Genomic DNA, 27976 nt, shown 5'->3' on the forward strand with positions numbered 1-27976 from the left:
CGCCGCTACACAGGGCACCTCGGCCTGGCGGGGCGGCGCCGCTACACGCAGCTTTACGGCGGCCGCCGGGCTTTCCCCGCGCCGTCAGCTGATGGGCGCCGGGCCGGTCCCGCGGCAACATGGCGGCCGAGATCCACTCGCGGCCGCAGAGCAGCCGGCCCGTTCTCCTCAGCAAGGTCGAGGGGCACCAGGACGTGGTGAGCGCCGCGCTCCTCATCCCCAAGGAGGACGGGGTCATCACGGCCAGCGAGGACAGGTAAGCGGCGGCCGCGGCCCGGGCCGCCGAGGCGCCTCGCGGGGCGGTGAGGCCCCTCAGGGCCCGCTCGGCGAGGGGCTAGGCCGGGGCGGCGGGAGCGGGCGGGCAGGGCCGGCCCCTCGGCGGTGGGGCGGGTCCCCTCCGCTCCCTCGGAGGTCTCCGCTCCGTGCGGGGCTGGGGCTGAGCCCCCCGGTCCCGCAGCCCCCGAGCGGGGCGCAGCGGCGGCGCGGCCCCCGCGGAAGGTGGCGGCCGGCGGGAGCTGGCTGAGCCGGGGAAGCGGGGCACTGGGGTGGGGTGCGGGGGGGAAATCACTTTTTAGCCTGTAACTTTGCCCGGCGGCACGCAGCCACGACTCTTAGCCTGGAGCCATAAGGAAATGACTGAAGCTGCAGTTCGAGGGAGGGAAACGGCATTGGCCGACTGGCGGCTGTGGGGGCCGGCAGCGTTCCGCTCTTGGTGAGAAAAAGCTGCTGTGCTTCGTGCCTGCGTCCCGGCCCCTCCGAACTAGCTGGAAAAGTACAACTGGTGTGTGTGAAAGGGTTCTACAACGGTTACGAGCAGAACGAAAAACGCAGGGATACGTTTTACTCAGTCTTCAGCTGGGTGAATCACTTGTAGGTACGTTGCTGCTCCCCGGTCTGTCAGGAGGGTTGAGGCTCCCCGAGCTGCTTCAGTCAAAACAAGCCCATCCTGATGGCTCAGTTTGAAGGTCTTCAGCCTGTTTCGTTCTGGCTGAAACAGCTCAGGGAGTGAGTTGGCAGATCTGAGGGGAGAGGTGGTGATGAGCTGCTGAGGACTGTGGTTTCTGTCTGGAAGGGAAAATGCCTTCAGAGTCTAATCCTGATCCTTGGCACTGGTGCACACAGCATGTGAAACATCTGTCACAAAAGCTGGTAATGTCATTAAGCAGTTACTCAGACGAAACAGAAGTGAAAATAAGGAAGCAAGTAGCACAGAGGGTTGCTGGCTAGGAGAGAGGTGAGGGGTCTGCAATGGAGTGGTGAGAGCTGGGATTTCCCCCGTGCTATGTGGAAAGTGACTTTTAAATATGAAGAGGGGTAGGAGATGCTTCTTAAGAGCTCCTGTCCAGAACTGTGGCAGTGTTTGAAAGAAGCATGTTAAAGTACGAAAGTGCCTTCTTTGAGATGTAGCTTGGTGGAGGGATAATTTTACTGTTATAATGTATAACTTTTAAAACTGAATTTGCATTCATTTTTGCATTAAATCTTATCTGAAAAGCCTGACCTTGTGGGAGTATGAGTGCTGAAAATAAGTAGAGCTATGGTGTTACCTGAACGGGTAAACAAGGTTTTCTGGTGTTTATTTTTAGGTCAAAAAGAGCAAACAGACCAGCTAGCAATGCCACATGCTAATTTCATAAGCATAGTCTTAGCCAAGGCATTCAGGATTTGGGAGGGGGACAGATTAAGTGCAAAGGATGTAAACTTGTCCTGGTTTAAGTGAAGTTTACCAGATACTGTTAGTTTTTCATTAGCTGGCATTTAAAGTGACAAAATTTGTATAGGACATGTCATGGTGCTGTTATGCAGACCAGGTAGAAACACTGACAAACTTGTCATACTTCTTGGTGACGTGGCAACATAAATCTGTTACTAAAAAATGTGAAGCCATAGCTGCACTTACTGGTGCTGATTACCAGCACTTCTGAGAATTCAGAAAGTGCTAGTCTTATCTTTTCTTCCACTGGAGAGGTGGTAAGAATGTATTTTTCATTGGCATCCCAAGAATTGTTTTCAAGTGCCAGTTGAATTCTTTAGAGATCAGGCAGAAGTAGTTGAATTTGGAAGGGGAAGACTTAATTATGCACTTCTTTAAAATGGCTAATCAGATTCCACCTCCCCACCCCGCCACCCCCAAAGATTAGCACACTTAAGTCTTAGGTGAGCTATCAATTATTGGAACTGGAGTAAAAACTAATCACTGATTTCTAAACGCCTGAAGTACAAATGCTGTAAATTTGGGGTAACTATAAAGGCAAAGATTTCCCTGTGTTGTTTAAAGGCTATTTGAAAATATTTTTCTGAAGTACTTTGAGTCAGACTCCTCTTCCTCAAAAATATTTTTTTCAGCCATCAGATTGGGTGCTTATTGTAACAGGCCATCTAAGAGGTGCTCTTAAGTGCATTAATATTAGTGTTAGGATTATCCATCAGCTTCTATAGAATTGACAGATATCTTTCCCAAGCTTCCAGAATGCTGGAGTTCTGGGTGCTGGAAGCATTCAGCAGAGTGTTAGCAGGATCAGAGGATAAAAGGTATATGTGCTTCTCAAACTGTACAATTAGATATTGATGTATTAAATATTTTCATGCTCTTAGACTGCATGATATCATACTGTGCAATGTGTGCACTGGAAGGTGGGCAACAGAGGGAAACAGTTCTGTGACTTCACAGAACAGCACCTGCCTCTTCAGAGCTTCGTTTTGCCACTTAGTACGGCTTCTTTAGAGTTAAAATGCAATTTTCTCCCCGGTAAAGAGGTTAACAGCTTCCTTGCCGTAGTAATGCCTATGTAAAAGCAGCAGGATTTGAATGTTGACCCTTTGAAGCAGTAGTACATACTACTCCTTGTTGACCCATGGCAGCAATTGTACGTAGCTTGCAGCAAGTGGTGACGCTTGGATGTGTTAGGTATGTTTTCTGGCTTTGATTGCAAGACAGACTTGGTTGTCTCTTCTCTTCCTGTGGAAATGATTTTCTGTAGTACATGTTGGGTAACAGGTTTTGGAGGAGACTGAGCAGCTTCCTTTTTATTCCACTTTTATGTGTGGTGGTTCTGGTATCTTAGTCCTGTACAGGATGAAGTTGGTGTTTTGGGTGCCAGTGTGGGCTAAGTGTTAATATGTTTGTGTTTAGTTTGTTTTGGTGGCGCTTCCTGAAGGACAGAAGAGGGAGGAGCAATTTTTACAAGTTCATATCCGAGTTAAACCCGAACAGACTTTCATGGCAGAGGCTTGCCTATAGCAGACGACGCCAGCCTTTAAGCTTAAAGATCTAATGCTGAAGGTAGCAGGCTGCATTCTTGTTGGTAAGAGCCAAGGATGCAGCTGCATCTTCATCTCTGCAGATTTTGATACCAGATACAGACCTGTGCAAGGAGAGCCAAAGCTGTTGCCTACCTTTGGTGTGTGTAAATTTCTAAGAGAAGCTTTGGACTCAAGGCTAAATTTGTGTCGCCGATCTTACTATGAGAGTTTATTTAGATCTTGAAACTTTCAGAAACTGGTGTGCTGTATTGTCTCTAATCTGGGATACCTCCTACAGCACATCAAAGCCTACTTATGTATCCTTCACCTCCAGTTTAATGTGTTATCAAACTTACTGCAGTCCTGTTTGTTCACTAAAAACGGCGTGTAGGTGTTAATACTGCGTAACTGATTATGCTACTAGCAGCAAGCAAAGTACAGAGTTCAAGAAGTGAAAGAGCTGTTACGCACACCAAAAGAGTAGGGCTGAAGTATTTTTGATTATGTCTTAATACAGCTAAGGCTGTCAAGTATTTCATAAAAAACAGTCAGAGGCATGTGTTTACAAGTTTAGTGAGGAAAACATTGGTGCACAAACGTTCTGCAGAAATGTTGTAGATTATCCTTCTCTTAGAGGGGTTGTAGTTGTTTCTGGTTTAAATTATGTTTTCTACAATGAGAAGTAATGGTAATTTTTTTTCTTGAGGGTACAAAAGATGACATAGCAAATACGTGAATGCAAATAAAAATCTAGCTCTTTTTTATTTAAAGTTTTGAAGCCAAAATAGGAAGCAAGAATACCTGCAGGAGTGCAGTAGTTAATTTTCCTAATCAGCCTTTTTCACAGGATAATTTCCATCTGTGAAGCTTTCTCAGAATTTACCTAGAAAGGATGATTAACTCCGAGTCCTTATGAGCCTCTTGCCTGACCCTGGCTCCAAGACAATGTTTGGAATTTTTGCAGTGTGCCTCTCAGCCTGGGCAGCTAGCTCAGGTACCAGCTGTGAGTTGGATCAGTCTGCTTGAGGCTTGCTCGTGTTTTCTCAGAGCTGAGATAGGCCAGTGTGGGCTGGACAGGTCTGTGATACAGTAAAATCTCTGGACATAGCCTTATTATCTTTGTTGTCAGCAGACAAATAACTAAAGCAAGAGGAGTGTTTGCCAGCTGCAGCTGGGAATGCTGAGGGATAATAAGCTAGTGTACAAGACCGTAAATGCAAGGTTAAAGTACAGTATTTACCACAGGCTAATAGGATCTGTAGAGTCACTAGCACATCTGAATGCTGCTGTTCTGTAACCATCAGCAGCTGCTATTGTGTTGGAACTGCTGCTGCTGATCACAGAACAGTTGTGGTATTAGGGATTTTTTTGGTTATGGAACTTTAAATATTGGTCAAAATTAATGTTTTAGTGAGGCTAAATTTGATAAAAAGCATCAACTGCAAGTGATGTCCTTGAACTTGTATCACACTGTAATTAAACCAGATTCCTAATGCTGTTTTGGGAACACTGTCAATAGCAATCTGAATACTTCTGCTTTATTTTGACTACCAGAAAAATCCAGTCTTCTGCTCTTGCTAGGAAAACAAGTTAGTGACTGATTTCAGATAGGAAAGCAATTGTTTGTGGTTTGAAGGTGTTGGGAAGATGCAGTTCTTGGAACAGGCTGGTGTAGCCATGTAGTACTTGCAGCAGTGCTTGTATTGTAACACATTTGGATTTGCCTGTTCATATTTCATCAGTTCTTTCTCCCTGCCATGCGAGCATTTGGCTTTTAGAGGGCAGTTTATGTGGTATGAGCCCAAATACTGTTGGAACGCTGAAGGATTTTTCTCTGCTCTCAAACCCCGAATTTTTTCTCCAGCACTGTTCGGTGCTTAACTCTGTGAAAGAAACAGCAACGGAGAACAAGGAAAATCCTTAGTAATTGGTAAGGCCACACTCAGTATTGCTTAAAGATTACTTTTGTATGCATTGTTTCTTTATATTATATTTAAAAAAAAACAAACCCCAAAAAACAAGAAAACAGCCAAAAAACCCCTTTCAAATTACTCTTCTATAAATATGTATGCTTTCCAGCTGAAAGCAACTTTTGGTTCAATACTCAGTTAGGGAAGTTTGGAGGTCTTTTTTAATCTTGTTTAAATTCCTCTTGCTGCTCTTAGATGTCTGAGTCTACAGTGATTGAAAGTGGATGTATCTAGCTCTGGGTGCTCCTTAATGAGTTTCAACATTTTTACATCCTTACTGAGACTGCTGTCAAACAAACCTGTATCTTTCTAGGCCCTTAATAGGGAATGCTTGAGGAAAGATGAGTGGTACCTAGCACTTAGGTACTGAGCACAGGCTTCTTCATTAAGTAAAGACCAAGTTTTGAGAAGAATGTGGAAAACTCTACGATTGATACGGTGGTTTACGTAATAAAAAATTTTCATGGTAGGAGACTGTGGAAGTGGCATTAGTGGAGGACTTCTCTAGTCCTTTAAGCTAGAAACGGTATTCCATAAATTATTTGGTCCTAACAAAAGTAGATACAGTACAACAACGGGTTTGCAGGAGAGAAAAGTAGAAGTGGTATTTTGGCACAGGTTATTTGCTGACTACTATGAAACTCTCTTTTCAAATTTTGCTCAGTCAGAGCTTTGTATAATTAGATATAAAGCTGTCTCACAGCTTATCTTTGCCAGCGTGAGGCTAGCAAAGTCTAAATCTTGCTTAAACCAAAATAAGAAGCTTTCAGAAGTTAATTTTGCTAACTCTTGCAGCTGTTTGCCTAGACGCTCAACTTTATTGAGGGACTGTATTGTTGCTGATCAGTGTAGAAATCATACTTCCAGGAAATAATTTGCTTAGAAAAAGCAAATCCTTGCTTCCTTATATGAATTCCTAATTCAGTATAGTTGACCAGAATACTGAGAGGAAACAATGTCTACTTTGGGAAAATCAGCAATGCATCTCAATGACTATGCCAACTCCTAGTCTTCATATATATATATAATTCCATGATTTTGGTTAGAAGTGAAAGAGATTTGTAAAGGTAGAAGCTACCGTCTGAGACATTTAGAATGGTTTGAGTATGATGGAGCAGTTTTAAAAAGCAGATTAAACAGCTGCTAAAAATGCATAGGTGCTAACCCATGCTTTTGCATCATGAAAATGACTTCACAGCATTGTGGCTTCTTTTCATTTTCTCATGTTACCAAGAAATAACTGCTCTTCTGAAAGTGTTAACTTTTTGACGGTGAGGCAGGGTGTCAATTCTTGTAAAGAGGAAGTGATAGCTTTTAAGAGACAGTCTTAATGCAACCTGTTTAATGGACTGGAGTAATGTGCATTTGTCACGGAACTGGTGGAAGAGTGACTTGATTCAAAACCTGAAAATCATTGTTTTGAGGCAGTGTGTACTCAGCTATATTGATGTCAAGTTTAAGAAAAGGAAAGGAGGACATTAAGGGTGGGTGTTGTCATCTTTGTTTTTGTGTGGTCCTTTAAAGAAAAGCCCTTAAATGGATTACAAAATGAAAATGCTACCTATATATCTTCAACCTGCAGAGTTCTAGTTCTGATGCAAGATACTAGTCCCCTCCTGTACTCTTTTTATTGAACTCTTACTGGCAATTTTGTATGATGTTTAGCAAATCTATCCCCTAGTTTTTTTCTAAAAAATGCTAAATATCAGGTGCATTGGGGTGTGTTTGGGTGGGGTTTTTTTTGGGTTTTTTTGGTGTTTTTTTTTTTTTTTTAAATAGAACAACTCATCTCAATGAAGTCTCTTGACAGTGTTGCCAGGTACATAGATTTACAGATCATTTAGGTTTCCATTTAAGGAAGGAGGAAGTTGGATTTAAACAGTGACAAGAAGTCAAACAATGGTTTGGAGAGGAAATTTCAAGTAGGCTTAAAATAACCTTAATGCTACCTACTGTGTCTATGTGTTCTCTTAACTTCTTGATGTAGATTCCCTTCAAGTATGCCTATTGTAGGAATGTTTTTAACTGACGATAACTTTCCACTCCCTTGCTGATTCTCTTATATCCCTCCTCCCAGGATTTGACAGTTATGGGAGTGTTACAATGCTAAATGTTCTCAAGACCATTTTTCCTTTCCTTCCAAATCTTGATTTGGAAGGTTGCAAACTAAAAACAATTTTATAAAGAGCCTTAGAACGCAGTCCAGGTAGTCTTGTCAGCTTCTTTCCATTTCCATTTGACGGGCTAATCAATTCTGTTGGTATTTAGGCCAGAGGAGCAGTGCAAAGCATCAGTACTACTAACGTTGATTGTCCTTTGTGTTTGTACATGAGGGAGTAGAAGTGTGCATTAGAGGGAATGGTGCTGAACTAGATACGAGGTTCTCCATGGATCCACACATCAATATTTGGGGATGGAGATGTCAGTAATATGCTGGTCTGGAGAATGAAGTGCTTCTGTTACTAATATTCAGCATCTGGCTTGCTGAAGGATGAGTTGGGCAGAGGAGCTGTAAAAATTCAGGAGTTCAGGCTTCCATAAGGAGTGATTTGGAATTCTTTTTTTAAACTTAATCTACTATAAAGCAAGCTGTGGTTTCCTCTGACACAGCTGGAAAGTTCCTGCAACTTGAATTCGACTTAAATCAGCCAGAACCAAGGAGAAAGAATTAAAGGGATGCAATATGTAGCAATGTCTGAGGTGAGCTGAAATAGTAATTCCATTTCATGTTTAATGGAACTTGTATAAATAGATTTGAAGAAAACTGTTCAGAATCAAAGGGTAGCTACTCTTAGTACCATTATTCTTGTTATGTTAGTAGCATTGGAGTACTACTATTTTTATTATGTTGTTTCTCTATTACGTTTGAGTAGCACAAAAGCTGAGAGGATTGGAGCTGGTATATAAGTAATGAACTGGTTCTGATGGTGCACTTACAACTGTCTTCTCATCACTCTTCCCACAACACAGAACAATACGAGTATGGCTGAAGAGAGACAGCGGACAATACTGGCCCAGCATCTATCACACCATGTCATGTAAGTACAGTGCTGGAGATGGTAAGTGATGTCCAAGCACAGCATGAGTTTTGTACCTGTGCTGTGTGTGGGGCTGACTCCTTCCCATTTCCTCAAGTGCTGGATTCACTCGATGATCTTGAATTTGGCAATTTTGCAGCAACTTTAGCTCAGACTTTAATTTGAAATTAGCTGCACAGTGCATAAGATCTAAGGCAGTGTTCTGTCAGAACCAGATCCTTCACCAGGTAAATCACTGTGTGGATCTGCAGCTGTAGGTGCCTCAAATGCTGGCAAATAACTTGCCTGCCAAAAAAGTTAGTTTTTCAAACCACAAGCTGAAAATTAAGACAGAAGAATATTCTCAGCTTTCTAAGGTGTGCATTTTTCCCGCTACCTTTATATTATTAAGAAAACAATACTGATTAGCAGCTTCAGTATTGGGCAGATCTTGAGTGTCAGTGTGCTTTTTTTGATTTTGAAACACCACTCAGCCTGGGTGCTTTGCTGTAACTTCTTTAACCTAGACACATGCCATGTACAAAAAGAGGTAATACAATGACAAAACAAACCATCACACAAACAAAAGATAGTCTTTGGAATGTCAATTTCTGCAGAAACTTACATACAAGTGTTAAATGAAGATCGAAGAATTTGACTCCTTGATGTTCTGTGTCTTTTCAGCTGCAGGCTGAGTAGCCTAGGATCTAGATTAGAAATGCCAACTGTAATCTTTTTTTTTTTTTCTTCAATAGTTGGTCTAAATTACAACACTTGCTCAATTTATCAATTTTCTAAATAGACTATTTAGACTGCTCTAAAAAGGTTTATACGAAATCAAGTGTGCCTTTAGGTAGTTCCAAGGGATGGACTTGTCCTGATGTAATATGACCACTGTAATATTCCAGACTGTCCTGTCTGGGTTTAAATTTCTAAAACCACCTTCAAGGCCACATTTTCTGATGGTCTTGGAGAAGGAGGTTTAGAACACTGTATCTTCATCCTTGTAATTTGCAAGTTTAGTGGGGCCACTCTTCAGTGAAATTTTTTTGCAAAATTTTCATTAGGACACTATTGTAATTTTGTTGTTGTTGTTTTTCACGTTTATTTTAGCTCTTAATTTCAAAAAGTGAAGTAGGTCTTTAGAGGTTTTCTGCTGAAATAAATTGTATGTAATCTCAAAAACATGAGTCTCCTTAAAGCTGCAGATATTGAAACATGATTCCATATGAAGTTGGCATGCAATTACGTATTTCTGTCTAGCACTTTACTCTCTAATGATACAGTCCTCAAATGTAAAGAATTGGAATATTGTTCTTGTATACAACTCGGGACTCTATTTGAGATAATTTTAGTGAACTCAAGTTCTTCAGTGTAACCACCTGCACATGCTGTTGCTGCTGGTTAGGCTTTCATCCTGTGTAGAATTCCTCTTACCAAGTTGCACCTTGTGGCAGGAAATGGTGTTTGCATATGGTGCCTAGGAGTATATCTGAGTTACTGTAGTAGTGTACCTTTCTTCAGTTCACATATGGGAATTTAACTGTCTTACCAAGGGACATTATCTCTGCAGACTAATTTCTATCAAGCTACTTAAACAGCTTTTGTCCTGTATGAAAGAATTGGTTTTAACAAAAGTTCTGTGTATCCTGATACCTGTATTCCAGTAACTCTAATGCGCTTGCTTTTTTTGACAGCACCGTGTTCAGCTATGGCTTATCATCATGACAGCAGACGAATATTTGTAGGCCAGGATAATGGAGCTATCATGGTAAGTTGCTGTGACTTTTCTTCAGAATGTAGATTAGAATTGTCTAGATTTTCCATGAGCACCAGGTGTTGCTGGCAGCTGATAATTTTTCTTTCCCTTTTTGGAATGCAGCTACTACTAAATGGCTGAACTTCTTGGCAGTTCACCTGAGATGTACATGGGAGGACTGCAAATAAGCAAGGGTTCTTCTGGCCAGATGGGAGCCAGCTAACCTCAAGAAGTCACTGTGCCATTAGTGTAGCAGTGGACCCAAACAATGACACTTTGTCAAGGAATAATTTTGAGTACATGAAGCTGTGCAGAGTGCTGTGGTGGTGCACTAACAGGTTGTGAGCTGCAGCTGGCTTGCATCTGGCCAGAAGTATGGATCAGCCTGTGTCTTGCCATGCAAGTGTCTCTGGATTTTCTTGATGTAGATCTTTTTATGATGTGGAAATTTCAACACTAGCTCTAAAATTACAAGAGGCAGGGTTGGTTTCTTTTCCTTCTGGGAAGTCTTCCTTCTATCTCTCTGTACTCTGGGAGAGGGTGAGCAATTACAGCAAGAGAGCAGATATATATGGCAGAACAGAAAGGGGTCTGTATTCTTCCCCTCTTTTCTTGGCAAAGGAGGGGAATCTTGTGATTCTCCCAGATGCTTTAATGGTTTCCTTTCTCTATGAAAATAAGGTCAAAATAATAACTGACCTATAACTGAGCTGGGGTACTGCATCAGTGTCATAAATAGTGATTCTACTGATAACTCCTGTGAGTAGTGTATGCAGTACCACACAGAATAATGTTTCTAGTGATAACTACTTGAAATTGTAAGATAAGACTTAAAATTTCAGTAAGCCTAATGGATCAAATAGAGAATACTCTCGCTTAAATCTGTCTATTATGAAATCTCAGATACTTGAATTTAACTGTGAGATACAGTGTTACTTATTCCTGCTGGGGACAACGAGACCTTACCTCTTCCTATAATCTCCATTCAGCAAACTCTTTTCTGAAAGAATGCTCCCTGTTGAAAATGTAGTTCACTATTAACCTTAATTTACAGTTGGTGTGTCAGTGTGCTACACTTCAGTCTCTGAAAATGCTAGTTTTTCATGAGATATGTTGCTGCTAAGCAAATTTTGTTCTGTGAGGTTACTGCTCTCTTTTTTTCGTGTCAGTATTGCTTATGTCAGTGTGGTATCTTTTCTAATGATTCTGCTTTGCTTTTAGGAGTTTCATATTTCAGAGGACTTTAATAAGATGAACTTTGTGAAGACCTATCCAGGTAAACTGTTAACCAGTGACTACGCTAACATTTGTGTGAAGGGGAGGCATCTAAAATGCTTGGGAAACTGGACACTGTCACAGACTAATCAAGTCCAAATATGCTTTAAATCTGACTGACCTTCTAGCTGTCACTTAGTTAGGAATAACTGCCTTAAGATAAATGTTCAGTTACTGAGTAATCCTCAGTCATCTGAGTTGCAGTCATTATCATTAAGTTCAGTACATCATTAGCCTGTGAGTGTAATGAGCCAGAACTAGTGGTTCAGATTTTGCTCTTCAAGTGGAGTAGTTATACTGCGTGAGGATAAGAGCTTTCTACATTTTGGTATTTGCAGTTTCCATCCTTACCTTCTGTAATCACTGGGCTTGGTTACTTCTAGCTGAAGATAACAGTCCTTGCCTTCTCTGTCAACTTAGGAGAGCAATAGGGATGGAAAAGGTCTTATTTTTTTGGTACATGGGGAATAGGCATTGTTCTAATATCCATGGAGATGCTAATTTCAGCATTTGTCTGCACATCCTTAAAAGAAATACAAAACTTGATTGCTGGTTGAAATTGGAATATTAATGTAAAAGGCCTGAAGGAGGCTCATGAAGACTGCAGATTATGTAGTGAAACAAAGTGCGGTTTGTCTTGTGACTCCCTGACACTGATAGAAGCAATGTTCTTACGTAGGAGAAAAAGACCTTGTTCCTAAAGCAGCAAGTCCTGCCTTTATCCTAAGGAAGATGACTTGACAACTCAGTCCAGGGAAATACTTGCATCTTGGGGGAAAGGGGGGACTTCTTTCTAATGCTTATGTAATTTTTTGCTTAGTGGCAGCATCCTAAACAAATCTCTGTGGGATTTGGTTGCTGTCATAGGTAGCAGTTTGCATGGCATGGACTAGATACGCTGTCAGGTGCTTAAAAGCATGCATCTGAGGATAGCTCCCCAGGGGTCAGGAAAAGAGGCACTTAAAGATGAAAGTTAAGGTTTTTAGATGCGTTACATTACTTCCCAGAAGTACTGGCCTAACTAGAGAAAGCTGAGGATTTGTCTGCCCCTTAACCACGGCATCACCAGTATCTGGGCTGAACTCAACTTCTTTCTCTGGGATAAAGGGTTAAATTAGCTGACTGACATGATCAGTTCACTTAAGCTAATCAGAAGGCAAATACTACATAGAACAATGCCAGCCTTTTAATTCAGCCTAGAGGCGAGTATAGTATGATGGTAAGAACATCTCCCTAGGGCACTGCTTAGGTACCATTTTCAACCTATGTCTCTCTGAATTAGAACATGTGAACACATCACTTTGATTTTTAGGAAAAACTAGCCAGAAACTTTTTCTTCCCACAGCCCATCAGAATCGAGTGTCTGCTATTACTTTCTGCCTGGCATCAGAGTGGGTTATCAGCACTGGCCATGACAAGTGTATCAGCTGGATGTGCACCAGGAGTGGGAGTATGCTGGGGAGACATTACTTCACCTCTTGGGCTTCGTGTCTACAGTATCCTTTTGAAAAATGATTGCTGCCCTGAAACCAAAGGAGTACTTTGTTCCTTTAGCTCCATTTGTTCCCTCCTTTGATAGTGAAATCTCTTGCAAGTCTGCAAAACCTTTATTCTGATTAGATATTTAATACCATTATTTCTGTCAGGGGATGTTGTGACCTTGAATTACAGAAATTGCAGTGTGTATTAGTTCCTAATGTTGAGATGTTTGCCTGTGGGATCTTGTGGAAGTGACTAATAACTGTACCTACATCCTGGCCTATAAACTTCCTAGGCAAGTCACTTTGTTCAACAGATACCAGTGTGCTCTAGGACTCAAATGCATAAAACATCATAAACCCCCTTTGGATTGCTTTAATTTTTCTGCCTTTACTCATGTTAACCTTTTGTATCTTTAAGCTACAGGGTACACTGTACCTTTATTCATTACTAGTAGTAATTTGTCTGTGCAATTTGCTTTCCTGCACATTGCTTTTAATTGCAGCATTTGTAGCTTAAGAACTCTGGTTGTCTATTCAGCTGTGAGTACTTCCGGGCATTCTTTACCCTTTGTAAAATACTTACAAATCCAGTAGCTTAAAATGTAGTTCATATAGCAAAACTTCTGAGCCTGAGTTAATAACTTTAAATTCTGAAACTGCTTTTTGGCACTTTTTAATGGTGACAGTTTAGGTGTGACTAGACAGTAATTGGAAGTACTGGTTGGTGTATGAGGATTAATGGCAGTAATGTTGTAGAAGTGGCGTAATTCAAAAGGTGAAAGAGGTCAGCTGCGTCTCTTGAAAAAAATACCTCTCTAAGAATCGCTATATACCTGTGCAGTACTAAGAAACCAGGAGGAAAGCGAACTGCTTGGTTGTTGGCAGCATGTGTAGCCTTCTGAGGTCTCCTATTTTTGCAGACACTGCCTTGCTGACTGAAGAGCTGACAGATTAGTATTGTCGTACTTACACTCTTTCTTTGCTGTCCTTGTTTTAGTGTTCAGGGTGATGGTGTCCCAGAAAATATTTCCTGTACAGCTCACCTCAGCTGCATGCAGCACAGAACTGCGTTAATACTGGGGGTGTGCGTGTGTTAGGAGACTACCTCACAACAGTCTGGTGCCTCTGAGCCTCACTATTTGAATGCAGTGGGTTCTATAGCTAATGCTATTGCAAATAACGGAACAGTTTATTATGAAAATGGAGAAAAGAATATCATCTTTTCTGTCAAGATAAATTTCCAATGAACAGCATGATATTTTAAAATGCACTGTAATTGATCCTGCCTTTGGACTTGTGTTTGGAAGAATTAACTTTCTGGTGTGTGTACTAGGTGCTTGGTCTCCCTGTCAGGAGGTTCCTTAGGAGTTAGTTGTTAATGATCCTCTGTGTAAGCTTCTAAAAAACACATCAGAGTGCCTTTTCTCTACGGGATTAGTGGGGATAAAGCTAGCCTGAATTTCCAAGATGTAGAAAGGATCACATGTTCAGGGACTTAGTGGATTTGTTGAAAGTGAAATGTTTATCTCTATTCTGAAGGCTTAAGAGATTTCAGAATGTCATCAGATGACAAAACCTCTGCTTTTTCACTTGTGGTGGTGGGCTCTTTGGTACACTGACTTTTTAAAGTTAGTCTTTTCTGTTGCACAGAGTAGGCTGCTTTGCTGGCTGCTGCTTGTGTGTTTGTGTGGCTCCAGGAGGACAGGTAAATTTATACACAACTCTTGGGTTATTTGGTGTCAACTGTATAGGGGTTTTGTAGCTCTTGTTTACATCCTGAATGGCAAAGGTCTTCCAAAGGCAGCAAATGGTCTCGTTCCATCCAGTTTGCTGTGCTTTAGTTTCTGGAGACAGTAGTTACAGTGACAAAAACTGAGTATCAGAACATGGTTACGATGTATAATACTTTTGCCAAGCATGGCACCTTGTTAGTAGATCCCGTGTTAGGATGTGGTGTGGCTTGTATGTCAGTGTTAAACAACAGAACCCTTTCTGAAATACAGTTCAGTCTTCAATACTGTGTTCAAGGACCCACATCAGTAAATTTGAAAGTGCAGAGAACAGAAACTAGATGGTCTCACCTTCTCAGTAGCTATAATGTTGGGAGTGTACTTCCACTGTAAGGTAAACTAGCTGTGGGTGGGTCAACGTCCTTGTGTCTTAGTTTTCCTATCCTGGCAGCATTGACTAGTATAACATGCTAGAAAACTTAAGTTTATAGGAGCACACACTAGGTAGGACTGAATGCCACCCAATGTCCAGTGAGGTGCTCCTAATGGTAGCTCTGCGCTGCAAGAAGTAGCCTGAGGAATTCTGGCATCTCTTGTAGAAGATCATGAGAGTATTCTGTAAATTTCTGCTAGAAATGGTCTAAATCTACTTGGCTTGCTTTAAACTAGGGGATGTGTTATCTCCTGGCTTTTCCAGTGGCTTTCTAAAACTTTTCATACTTATTTTCCATACTGTGTTACCTGCACATGTAGGGAAGTGTGGGGAGAAGAGAGGAATGAAAAACGTTTAATTATGGTCTCCAACCCCTTTAGAAGTAGTTACATAAGTATTTGTCTGGCCTATTAAAATGTTCCATTCCAGTTTATTTAGAATATTGCTAACAGCTGTGCTGTCTGTTTCAGTCCCATAAAATACTCTCTTAAGAGCAAATGAGGCTTCTCCTTGACTGGTGTTCAGATATGATCATGAAACTCGGCATGCCTTTGTTGGTGATTATTCTGGACAGATCACTCTCTTGAAGCTTGAGCAGAATACATGCTCAGTTATCACAACACTCAAAGGACATGAAGGTAAGTAATTCTTCATCTTAATTCCACTTGACCCGTACTACAGTACCTCTTCGTAAATTGCAATGAGACGTTCAGTTGAGGACCTACCCCTTAAGGATAGATACTGGATAAACTACTAGTGCAGGGCAGTAGTTATCAAAACCTGTTCAAAGCTGTACATATGACTGTCTCCTAAAGAACAGACACATACTTGCTGAGGGGAAATCTTAACCTTATAAATACTGACAATATTTTTCATCTATAATAAAAGTACAAGGTAAACATACGCATTCAATTAACACAAGTTATCCACTAGATGGCCACCTTTAAAAACTTCAGTTTCCTTAACATTGAAAAGAAAGGACAAGAATATATTTTTTTTTGGTCTGGAGGCCTTGTAGTACTATAATAATTCCTAAAGCAGCTTTAGCAGCCCCCAGTCTAGATTCTAAAAAAACACTTAATTCTTTCCAATGTGGACTTTGCTGTTCTGATCAGTCTTTATGAGACATTAGTTCAGTTTCCTATGTTTAGCTGAAACTAAGCTATAAGCAAGAAATCTAGAGAGCCTTTTAGAATCAAAACTGTCTAGCCAAAGACAAATGTCTCACGCTGTGTAGTATAGCTGAAATCCTTATGTCGAACAAAGAACCAAATAGTCTGTGACATGATATGGAGCCACTCTCTGCTATAATGAGTAAGGCAAGAATGCAAATCAGAGGAGAATGTGTAATTTAATAATATACTGAGAGAAATAAACAAGACTTAATGCCTCTTCCCATGTGGTACTGGCAACTTTCACATCAGCTGACTAGTTAGTATTTGGGTAGGGGTAAATTACTGGGTCATGAGTCTCAGCCCCACTGGAAAAGGCTGCCTTGTTTAATAGCTGTAAGTATAGAGTAGACTTTGTTAAAGCTGGGTAGACTCCTGATTTACAGATGACTGTAAAATGACAAAGCAGGTTTCTAATGTGGGAAGCTGGTTGAGATTTTCAAATGATAAATGCCTCTTCTGTTTTCAAGCAGAATTTCATATTGTTTCAGTTAAGAGCAAAATAATTTTCATGGCCCTAGGGACTCCTTTGCCTAGTCTGTGTTCAAGTGCAACTCCTTGATAGATATTGTTAGTCTGAAAGCAGTATGTCTTGATGTGCCACTACATAGAGCGTGTATTCTCTCTATTAAGTTGTGGTGGGCGTCCAGGTACCAACTTCAGCAGTGCTGTCTACATAGCAGACAGCTTTGGCTTATATATCAGTTCGCTAAGGGAACTGTGATCCTCAAAACAAGAATTGATCTAGTACAAAAGATGATTACATTTGAGGGGCAGAAACAGGTTTTTCTTCAATTGGTGTAATAGTAGCTATTTCATCTTGTTTGCTTTTTGGGTTTTTGTAAAAGCAAACCAGATTATGTGTAACCTTTTTTTCCTCCACAGTATTTGTGTAATATTCTCAAGGCCTGGTAACTAAATTTAAATAACATCTAGTTCTTCTCTGCGTGCTCTTTGCCAGACTTCAGAAATCTGACTTCATCTTGTTTCCTTTCTAGCTCTTGCCTTACTGTGACTTCATAAGCAAGCAGTGTTTGCTTTGCAGTTTGAATGGTTTTAGAGCTTGCCCTTCAACAAGTCAGTTTCCAGAATTCTCCATGTTTAACAGCCTACTGTGTGTAGGCTGAGTTAATACTCAAACTGCCTTTTATGGCACAGATGCTCACTGTTCTCTGAGACAACTATTCCCAAATGGGTCAGTCTGAAAACAGTGTAGCCCTAAAGGAGGCAAGAAAAATCTCGTGCTCCAGAGAGCTGGAGAGCACTAATTTAGGCTGTAATTACCATTCATCTTGCTTTCAGAATAACAAGGCTTTTGATGACAACTGAGCAATGGAATGATGCTTTAACGGGAAGGATGTCTGTAAAGGAATAAAACATCCCTGCAACTTCAAAACTATAGGTGGCATGGGTGACAAATTTACTTATTTAGTATCCTGTCTACATTATCATGCATATGGGCTTAGTATAAGACTGCTGCTGTCAGATGACTCGTTTCTTTTTATGTCAGACTAATGAGGTGCACAGCCAGGTTGGGCCTTCTGAAATCTCATTTTGTAATTTAGTATGTAGTGGCCAGATTTGCTAATAGCAATGAAACTGTCACTTTGTTTCTTATTCCAACTATTTTAAGGTTGTAAAAGGTCATGTAAGGGAGTTGGTTTACCTGTGAACACTGCATGCTGTCCTGCAACCACTGACCAAGCACCTTACTGTATTGTAGATATTAGTCTCTGCTTGGCAAGTTTTAATACTTTTCATCTTCCGAAGCTCGCAGAGCAGCCTGCTGACTCTTAAAACAAACTACCAGTTTACAAGGGGCAGCAAGCTGGTAATCAAACTTTCTGGCTTATGCTTTGCATCTAACTTTCATCTTGGGGGTGTTTTGTTCTGTTGTCAAATGCTCTTTGCCTCTCTAGCAGGACTGTATCTTGCTGTTGCATGCTGTCCTTTGCCTTAAGGCTTTCAATATCTGTTACTGTAGTAAGGGCATACCTCAGGTTTCACTTTAGTGACCCAGAAGAGCATCATTGTGTTGGGGAGTGGCTCCCTTAGGTCTAACTGCAGAATGTTCTTTCCTAGGAAGTATTACTTCCTTGTGGTGGGATCCTGTTCAACGACTGCTCTTCTCAGGTGCCTCTGATCACAGCATTATCATGTGGGATATTGGTGGAAGGAAGGGACGAACACTGCTTCTCCAGGGACATCAGTACGTAATGGTGTCTTATTTTTCCTACATGTTCTGTAATGAACACAGAGTCCGAGGAGGACTAAGTAGCATGGCAAGATATTTGAATCTGTGAATAACAGGGAAGATAACTTTTTGCAGAACTCTGAGGCCTTTCAGGTGGAAGAAGGATAATCAGTACTAGGAAAGCATTACTGATAAGTCCTTTTTTTTTTTTGCTCATGTTATTACCCATGGTTTAGAAGTATCAAACAACATAACATAGAAGTAGGTTATAGAAAGAGGTGTTTAAAAATCCTAACTCATCTTACTTGGACTTTATGTAGAAGTTACATGCTTCTGTATTGCATATCCTTCACTGAGTTGCCTGTGAGTGTGGGGCTAGAAACTTGACATACAAGTATGTTTGTGTGCCCATGTAGCATAAGCTTTAGTATGTTCGTGTTCTCTGTCTTGATCAGCGAGGTGATAAACTGATTGGCCAAATTACAGGGAGGTCTCTTGACTTTATGTCACATCTCCACTGTTCTGTGGATTAGGTAGGTAGTTGCCTGTATTTAATCAACCCTTTATTTTTACGGAGACACAACACTAGCTGCCATTTTTAAATCCAGGGCCTTTATTCAGTCTGACAGGCAGTTCACATTCACCACTCAAGATATATTCTACTTAGAAATGCAGTGGTAGTAGAGATCTTGTTTATGTTTAAAAATGTATTTGTATAGTGCATTCTCCTCTTGTCTAATATCATAGATGCCTTCATCCATCTTTGATCAACTGATAGCCTTAGCCCTAGAACTCTTGTTAAGTCTTGAGGATTTAGTTTTATGGCTAAAGAACTAATAATAGAATACTTGTTACAAAAAAGTAACTGAAGTCAATGACTGGAGGACTTTATACTGCTTTTACTGCTGCATCATGTGTCCTGGTGAAGACTTGTAACAGTGTTAGTTTCTCTTCAGACATCACACTTAGCATCAAACTTCATACTGAATGGGAAAGTAAGTTCCTCTGAGAAGCAGAATGGCTTTTTTAATTCAACTTAGATGTTGCAAAGCAATCTAGTAATGTTGAGGTCCTTTGTTTAGTTGCTTAGGGTAGACTTTTGTTTTTCTATTTTATTTAGGATTAATTTGTATTATTGGTGTATGCATGCTTTGCTTTGCAGCTATAGACTCACTTATTGTAATTTGTTAGAAAAAATGGAAGTTCCGTCTGCTTCCTAGCTGTATATTGAAACAAATTATTTCTCTCTATTTTTCCAGTTGTCTCTGTTTTGATAACTGGCTCCCCTTGCCAACACAGACAAGTATTGGCGCGCATGCTGAGCCAGTTGACACTCAGCTCACTGTCAATGCTTACTGCCAACAAATACTAACATGGAACTATACCTCTGGTATTCTGGTTAAGCCTGTAAGAACTGTTCTAAGCAACATCCTGATGCTAGGGTACTGCTTAGGTGACAGTACCTGTTCATTCCTTTTCATAGCTCTACTTAGTAGTCTTAGCAAAGTGTTTGGAAATCAGTTTTGGTTCCCTAGGTAGCTTTGCAAGGATAAATTGGGGTTTGCTGGGAAATTAAGCTTAATTTAGATACCTGTGGGTAAATAATGTCTATTTTGTCTGCAGTGATAAGGTGCAGGCTATCTGTTACATCCAACTGACACGGCAGCTGGTATCTTGTTCAGCTGATGGGGGAATTGCTGTTTGGAACATGGATATCAGTCGAGAAGAGGTAAGATCGTGTCCTAGGTCAAAGACTTTTATTCCATCCCCCCTTTCAGAGGCTGATGTGGCTTTGCTTAGTCAGTTGTCCTCACGTTGCCTGAAACTTTAAGGCTGATATTATCAAAACCTGCTCTGTTCTAGTGGCTGTCCGTACTGCATTGTAGTAGGTGGATTCCCAGGTCAGGGGAAGTGCAGGACAGACTTGGGAGTGCTTAGAATCTTATCTCAGTGAGACGTGCTCGCTGGAATGGCTACAGACCTTGCTGCTGGACACTTTAAAGCAGGCAAACTTTTGCCATAAGGAAACCAATGGACTGTGCTTCAACAGTCTTGGGATAAGTTCTCAACTTGTATTGAAGCAAGTAAAGTAGTGAGATGCTGTTTTTGAGATGCAGTTCAGAATGTAGAGATTCAGTCCCCAGGTAACACTTTTTTTTTTTCTTTTTGTTTTTTTTTTAAAGACCTCAGTACACAGCGACTGAGCCTGCCAGGTAGATTCTTTCTGCATCAGTTCATATCCATGATAGGAGCTGAGAAGATGTATATTACTACTGTCTTTGGTTAAACCATAGTTATAGGAGTTTTGGTTGCCACCATAAAGCGGTATTTAAGGCTCAGTCTTCCTTGCCCTGTTGCTTTTTGTTAAATGCAAGTGTCAGGATTAAGAACTGTTTTCTGACATGTGTTGAGCTGTCACCTTAAGCATACAGAGTGCTGTATGTGATGCTCCTGATGTTTTCAGCATCATGGTCTCCTCAAAACTTCTGTGATATTATGAAACTTCGTAGTTGCAAGGAATTGGCTTATAATACAATTGGGAAAATAAGATGTAGCCATTTCTCTTCTTGATCTGCATGCAATAATTAAGGGATCTTCTAAATAGTAGACAGTTTTAACACAATTAAAATAATATGGTTAATTTAGAACAGCCATGATGTCTCAGAGCTCATTGGAAAAACATGATCAAGCCCAATCCAAAAGAAAAGAAACTAAATGTTTGAAGAATGATGAACGTAGTGCCTCTGAAGCATTAGCTAGCAAGTTGTGTTATGGGGTATCTTTAAATATGTATGTAAGATTAGAAGATGGACTTTTTTGATTAGAAGGAATAGCGACTCTACTGACAGCTGTACTGTTGATGTTGGGCAGATCCAACTGTGTGTGGGTAATAGCATTGGTAGTGTTGGCAGGTTTTTACCTCCTATCTAGTGCTGAAATTAAGATGAGAATAATAGGAAGATACCCTGTTTTTCTGTTAGAGGGAGCCAGAAAGGGGATTGTCTTCTCAGAAATGCTACATGAAGATGTAGGAACTGGACATCTGGTATTAATAAATACTCATGGTGAGATGATTGTTTTATTACTATAAGCTATGGATGTAAGTGAATTGAGAAAAAAGTTTCTTTGTTGTTCCAGCTTTCCTCCTGTCAAGTTTCAGGGAGACTCCCCCATCAGATGAATTAGAACATGTATGTTCTATACAGCTTTATACAAGTCTATGTACTAAAAGCATTGTGCCTTTCTTTCTATCCCCTACAGGGATGCTCAGTTAAAGTGTATATGAGTGTTGAAATGTGTGAAGGTTCTAACTGTTTTCACTTGGCCTAGTCCATTTATGGCAGGAAAAATACGTGGGTGGGAGAAGAGTTGCTTAATGAAGATGTGGGCAGGATGGAAAATGCAGATGAGTTCTTAATTATTTCAAACTGCAATCCTAGGGAAGCAGAAAAGATACTTACTTCTGGGGACACACACACACACACACACCCCCTTAGATGGGATGACTGCCTCATAGCTTCTACAATTTGGATTACACTAGCTCTTAAAAATCACCTAGGCAACCAGAGCAGCAATCTTTGAATGCCTGCAGCCAGTTTAATAACTTAGATGTTTGAATTAGTTTTCTTATTAAGGCAGTAACGTAACATACTTCTGTGGGCTTAAAAGGTGTAGGAGGCATGTAGGTAATAAATAAGTGTAGTCCTGGGTTTGGGGTTTTTTTGTACTAAACTTCCTATGTACTGTACACTCGGCGATCTATTGTAATGTCCAGAGCTGAGACAGGGCATTGTTCCAAGTAAAACTTTACTTTGGGTTGGTAAAACCAACTTCCTTGGCTGTTGCATGAAGAGAAATAATTCTGATTGCTTACATTTCTTGCTCTTTTGTAGGCTCCTCAATGGCTAGAAAGCGATTCCTGTCAGAAGTGTGAGCAACCTTTCTTCTGGAATATAAAGCAGATGTGGGACACAAAGACATTAGGGTTGAGACAGGTGAGATTGCTGGTTTGAGTGCTTAGCTGTGCTTCAACACTTAAGCAAAATGCAAACAGAAACCACTAAAGCTGTTAGATCTTTTAAACTGTTGGTATTTTTGCTGCTTTGAAGTGAGGGTTTATTGAGAGGTCACAGCTTCCAGTCAGTGCTAAGAAATTTCCAAATTCTACAGAAAGTGTTGCATCAAACTTCTATCATAGGGGCAAAGCAGGCTGTGCTGGGAGTGCTCTGTTGGATTTCTCTGAATATTTCTATGCACTGGAGCTGTGGACAGCTAATCCTTAAGTGCTGTGTGAAGTGGCACACAGTGTCCTGTAACTGAGCAAATTGCAGCATAGCATATTGTAGGGTTCTCAGTTCAGTGAAACGGTGATAGCCCTGCTTTCACTGGACTAGAATGTGACAGCTTGCTTTTTGGAGGGACTGGACAGAGGCACCGAGACACTCATCTGTTTCTGGCTTTTTTAGACTGTTATTTCCTTGGTTGCTTGTTCAGCCCTCTTTTTTCCCCTGCTCCCAGAAGGAGCTTGCAAGGAGAAGAGGATGGGCAGGGAGAATATGGAGGTAAACCCATTAATAGCCAAGATGACTATTCAGAACTCCAGAGTCCTTGGTCCTTGGCTGAAGTAACAGAATTCTCTTCCTAACAGGTTGCTTCCTATGAGGTTGCAAAACAGAAGCTTTGTTGCCGTTGTTCAGTGAACACTGGTTAAGGTGCTCAAGTGGCACAATATAGTGATTTTCTTGTTTGGTTTTTTTTGTTTTCTCCATGAAGCACCATTGCAGAAAATGTGGGCAAGCAGTGTGTGGCAAGTGCAGTACCAAACGGTCAAGTTACCCAATCATGGGATTTGAGTTCCAGGTCCGTGTCTGTGATTCCTGTTTTGAGTCAATCAAGGATGAAGAGTGAGTATTAAGGAGTAATAAATTCAAGTAATACCGCTGAGGTGCAGAAACACTTGTGCTTGCTCCACATCCACGCACAATGCTACACAAACATGCCAAGCTGACTCTGTTAATAGGCTACCCTTTCCTTGGGCACTCAAAGCACTGCAATGACAGAGATCCCTCAGCTGGCTTTGCAAGCTGATTTGGATCATAAGTGGTATTACAACTTTTTTATCCACTTTATTTCTTCTTTCCCACGAGCCCAGATCTAGAGTTGAAACATACTTTTCTCAATATTTCTGTTTAGGAAAAGGCTATCGATTGCACTTAAAATTGCTGAATGGATGCCTGACAATGCGTCACAACTGCCAGGATGTATATATATTAGTTCATGTACACTTACTGAAAATTGTTTCTACAGGAGTATTCACAGCCCAATATTATTTTCCTCATGCAAGGAAATTGGGTTAAACATAATTTGCTGTCTCTTTAAACTCTTCTTAGCAATGAAGGAACCCCCTTTTTATCTTGATGTGAACAGCACTTCACTGTTCACTGTCTTTTCACCCCCTTGGACACTGGGATGTTCAAGGACCAAAGTAATTGGATGCAAATTTTTGAGATGGTTGGTGGTGTTTTTTATATGTTTTGTGGTTTGTTTTTGTTGGTGGCATTTTTGGTTTGTTTGGGGTTTGGTTTTTTTTTTTTTTAAAACGGAGGTGCTGTGCCCTAGTTGACTCGCTGTAATGAGCAGGAAAAAATGTAGCTGAGTTTGAGTTTATAACCCAAGAGTAGAATTATTTACTAATGCAATTTCCCACTTCTGCTCTAGTTTTATTAACAGTCAGCCTGCAGAAGGCCAAGAAATGTGACAGTATAACTGCACAAGCAATGGGTTAGTGTGACTTGCTGATTTAATTCTGTCCGCTTTTATGTGGCACTGCAGTTCTCAGGACTGATTTATTGGTACTGAGCAATTTAGTTTTCTTGTAAGTTTGTTTTGTGCTGCTATAATGATGCCATCAAGCTTCATCTGATGGCTGCCTTTCAATTGAATTGTTCTTGTGCAGCCGCACTTCCTTGGCAACCTTTCATGAAGGAAAACACAACATTTCACACATGTCCATGGACATCTCCAGAGGGCTAATGGTGACCTGTGGGAGTGACCGGATTGTGAAGGTATTCAAGTGCCTCTTTCCTGCATTTGAGATATTTAATGGAGAGCTAATGCTTGTTTGTACTTTTTTCTTTCTGACAACTATTGCTACAAAGCTAACTTGTTGTGGGCAGCAGGAATCGTATTTGTTGCAGACTGTCTTCCTGCAGCTGAATGAGGAAATGAACTGTAACTCCACTGCATGGGGTCTAGATGTCAGGACTAGTTACTGTTGGTGTCCTCTGGACAAACAAAGCAGGCATCAGCAGAACGAGGATATGCCAGTGGCCTTAAGGACACAGACATGATGAAATGTGCAGGCTTCCTTCACACTGAGCTTCCTGGTTCTTCAAGCATTGCCACTAAAAGCCCTGTGATGTGGAAATCAGACTGATGTAGAATCTTGCTGTACTTAAGCTGTACATCTGCCTTGCTTGCCAGAACTGAGACTGTTCCAGTCTGTCCCTGCTTTTCTGTAAGCATGTTTATAACAAACTGCATAGCATTTTGTAAAATACAGAAATGCTAGAAGATACTCTCGAGCCCTAAGTTTGGCTTTTGGGTTGTAAGGCTGGTATAACTCTTTATGACATCTTCCTCAAGTATAGTTTAAACAGGATTTGTTATCTTGTGCCCAGGAAGCTCTTCATGTTTGCTTCTGTCCTTTTGCAGAAATACCTTTTAGGTCTTATAATAATGCTATATAATTCTCCACAATATTTTCTTCCAGATCTGGGACATGACGCCAGTAGTTGGTTGCAGCCTTGCAACTGGCTTCTCTTCACGCTGATCTCATACGTGACAGGTTTATGCACCTTATGTACAGCAATATGCACCAAATGAATGGGATCCTTCGTAAGAATATTACCGCAAACACTGGTTGCTTGATTCTTCTCCTGCTGCTGTTCCAGGATGGACAGTCACCTTTGTAGAGCACGGCTTTTCTGTTGGGCTCACCAGGACTCTCCTTGGCGTGGAAGTGCAGTTCCGCAGGCTCTTGGACTAACGTAAAATGGCTTACCTGCAATATGACACCTTGATGAAAGGACCTCGGTTTACATATGTAGTGTTAACAATGTGCTATCTCTGCTGATATATCTTGTACAGATACCTTGTAGCTAAAACGTTACCAGAGTAAAATGAGTGTAGTAAATTCAATTTGTGCAAATAGTAAAATAACTTATTCTCTCTTCCTAAAAGCAGTTCTGTAGAAATACTTTTCAGCAGTCACTGTCTAAACTGCCTCCAAAAGATACGTTGGTTATTCCTATGGAAGGAGGAGATACTTCAGAGTAGCAGGTAGCTTCTTTCAGATGAGATAGTAAGGGGACCTTTGATCACACAAGATTTCCTTTATTGGCTTTCTTGTAGTGTTTGTCTTCAAGTCCAGTTATTAGTGGAATCGCTTTTGTGGGACAGCTGTTTAGGTAGCTGGTGAGTCTTTGAACAATTCTAGGGTCTTTAAGTAGTGTTTTAGCATAGCTAATAAACTTCTGTTGTTCTTACAAAGATGTGCAGCCCAGCTACTCTAAAGAGAGGCTGTAGATATGAGCCATATACTTTGACAACTCTGTAATGCTGTTAGTATGGGAAGCTAAGCAGATCTGCCTTGTTAAATGTAATGGCTAAGAAAAAATGGCCAGCTAAATTTTAGAGACCTGTTTGCTGTGGAAAGGCTGTTGTTTCTTAAATGGTAGGGAATCTGCATCTGCTGAAGTGCAGCATAAATTCAAATACTGCCTTGATGTTGCTTAAATAGATAAATACTGAGCAATAATTACTGAGGTACAGATCAGCTGCTTTTTTCCCTGCACCTAGGTCTGCTAATCCTGAGATGAGATATCTATATTGATCCTTTCCTGTTTCAAAGCTGAGAAGTATGGAGAAGAACAGGGAGGCTTTTATGACTGTGCAGCTGGCACGTACAAGACATAGTGAGATTGTCAATAAATTGGACTGTCAGTTGTGTGATTTTCCTATATTTGAACACTGTAAGGAGAACTTACTTTGAAACTCGGAAAGCTAAGGTAATATGTCACAGAGTTTAAGCTTGAAGCTGTTAAGATTTTTCTGAAAACCGATGCATATGTGTGAGGATAAAAAATGTGGGTAGGTCAGCTGGGCCAGAATAGCTGGTGTTGCACAACTCTCAAAGGTAATAGTCTCTTTCTGGCAAACGACTTAGAGGCTAGACTGTCTTTATTTACAGCAACAATCAAGTGGTGCTATGAGTGTTAGTGAATTCAAGTCATAGGTGTGTAACTTGACACTAATAATCTGCATTGGACCATGCTCTAGGCTGAAACAGATGAATAGATGAAGATCATGGTATCGTTAATACATAATGATTCACCCACGTTTTAAGCCAAAAAGCTGATAGTCTCCAAAGGGCATTAGAATCCAGAATATGTTAGTTACTGTTATTTTGGATCTGGCTTTGTCTGCCTTTCCATGGGCCTTTTCTGGAAGTTTTGCAAAGAGTCTTTTAATTTGCTAGGCTTGTTGGGCCACTGAAGAATAACCCCTCTTTTTTGGGGGAAAACTTGTCTTGCCTTCAGTTTGGGATTTAGCACTTGTCACACTGATGTGATTCATCCCTTGATACATGCTATATAGTTTAGGGGTTTTGTGAAGGCTTATTTCTAAGCTATTGTGAGAAGATGAGCTTGTACTGGAAAAAAAGTTTCAGCGTTCTGCTCTGAAGACCTTGTAAATTAGGAGGGGAACCAAGTGGTTAAAGGGGTGAATAAGCCCTGATAATGCTCTGCGTTCACTTACAGACTACTTGTTGTCTGGCTCTGGAAGAGAATGGAAGCCTTCTTCCTCACAGCATGTAAGGGAGATCATGAGTTACATTGCTAGAACTGTTTAAGGTCATACTGTGGTAGGTAAGGAGGATCTAGGGTAACGAGTTAAGCTGGGAGATTGATGTAGATGTGGGGTGAATAGCATATTTTTCAAACCAGACATTCTGAAACTTACACCAATGATACTGAGGTGTAACTCCCTTGCAGTCGGCACTCCTGAGCTTCAGCTTTTTTAGTTCTGGTTAGTCAACATGCCCCCTGCTGAGCATGCAGCTCCCGCCCCTTCCCTGTGAATACTTCCTCTGCTTCTTTACATTACGGTTTTGCCACTAGATAATATATTCTCTACTACATATTATTAAACCTAAGGAATCTATTTTCTATAATTGATATACTTAAAGATAGTGTTGGTTCAGATATAACAAGACAATTATGGCTGCTAAATCATTCGTCATTAAGTATACTCCTGGTGTTGAATGAGTAATGCTTACAAACCACTGAAGAGATAGTGATTTGGTTTATAAACAACTATTTTGAAGGCACATACTCTGTCATGAAACTGAACATCAACTATGTCAGTCAAGTGTGCAATTACTGAGAAGGCTTGATTGGAAGCATTACTAGTCTCGCTTGTATAACCTCCACTGGGGCAGGGAAGGGGAGCAAAGGGTACTAATATGTGCAGATTCTTTACTAGTTGTATTTCTGTACCCTGCATAGTTAAGAGATGCTAGATAAGTCTGTCCCTTGCTCCTTCTTGTCTGTTTTTTAAACTTTGATTACATGTACAATAAAATATTTCTTGATATTCACTTAGTCTATTTGGATGATCCATTTTTTCTTCTGTTCTGTG

General features: G+C 40.7%; 1 protein-coding gene across 1 annotated transcript; it reads left to right on the forward strand.

Moving 5' to 3' along the window:
• On the forward strand, nt 1-27935 carry WDFY1 (WD repeat and FYVE domain containing 1). Its single transcript, XM_080409016.1, has 12 exons — nt 1-256; nt 8184-8251; nt 9928-10001; nt 11211-11265; nt 12610-12760; nt 15434-15546; nt 18163-18289; nt 19898-20003; nt 22168-22269; nt 23048-23178; nt 24231-24339; nt 25047-27935. The coding sequence occupies exons 1-12, from the start codon at nt 120-122 to the stop codon at nt 25104-25106; spliced, it is 1233 nt and encodes a 410-aa protein (XP_080265142.1). The 5' UTR covers nt 1-119; the 3' UTR covers nt 25107-27935.
• Nucleotides 27936-27976: the final 41 nt, after the last annotated feature.

Source organism: Falco punctatus (assembly GCF_963210335.1).
Source record: "Falco punctatus genome assembly, chromosome: 13".
Lineage (NCBI taxonomy): Eukaryota > Metazoa > Chordata > Aves > Falconiformes > Falconidae > Falco > Falco punctatus.

Bases quoted from the DNA above. Each gene is read 5' to 3' on its own strand.
- WDFY1 (XM_080409016.1), top strand. From the start codon at position 120: ATGGCGGCCGAGATCCACTCGCGGCCGCAGAGCAGCCGGCCCGTTCTC. The intron at 8,252-9,927 runs GTAAGTACAGTG...TTTTTTTGACAG, and splicing joins CATCTATCACACCATGTCAT to CACCGTGTTCAGCTATGGCT. The intron at 22,270-23,047 runs GTGAGATTGCTG...TTCTCCATGAAG, and splicing joins AGACATTAGGGTTGAGACAG to CACCATTGCAGAAAATGTGG.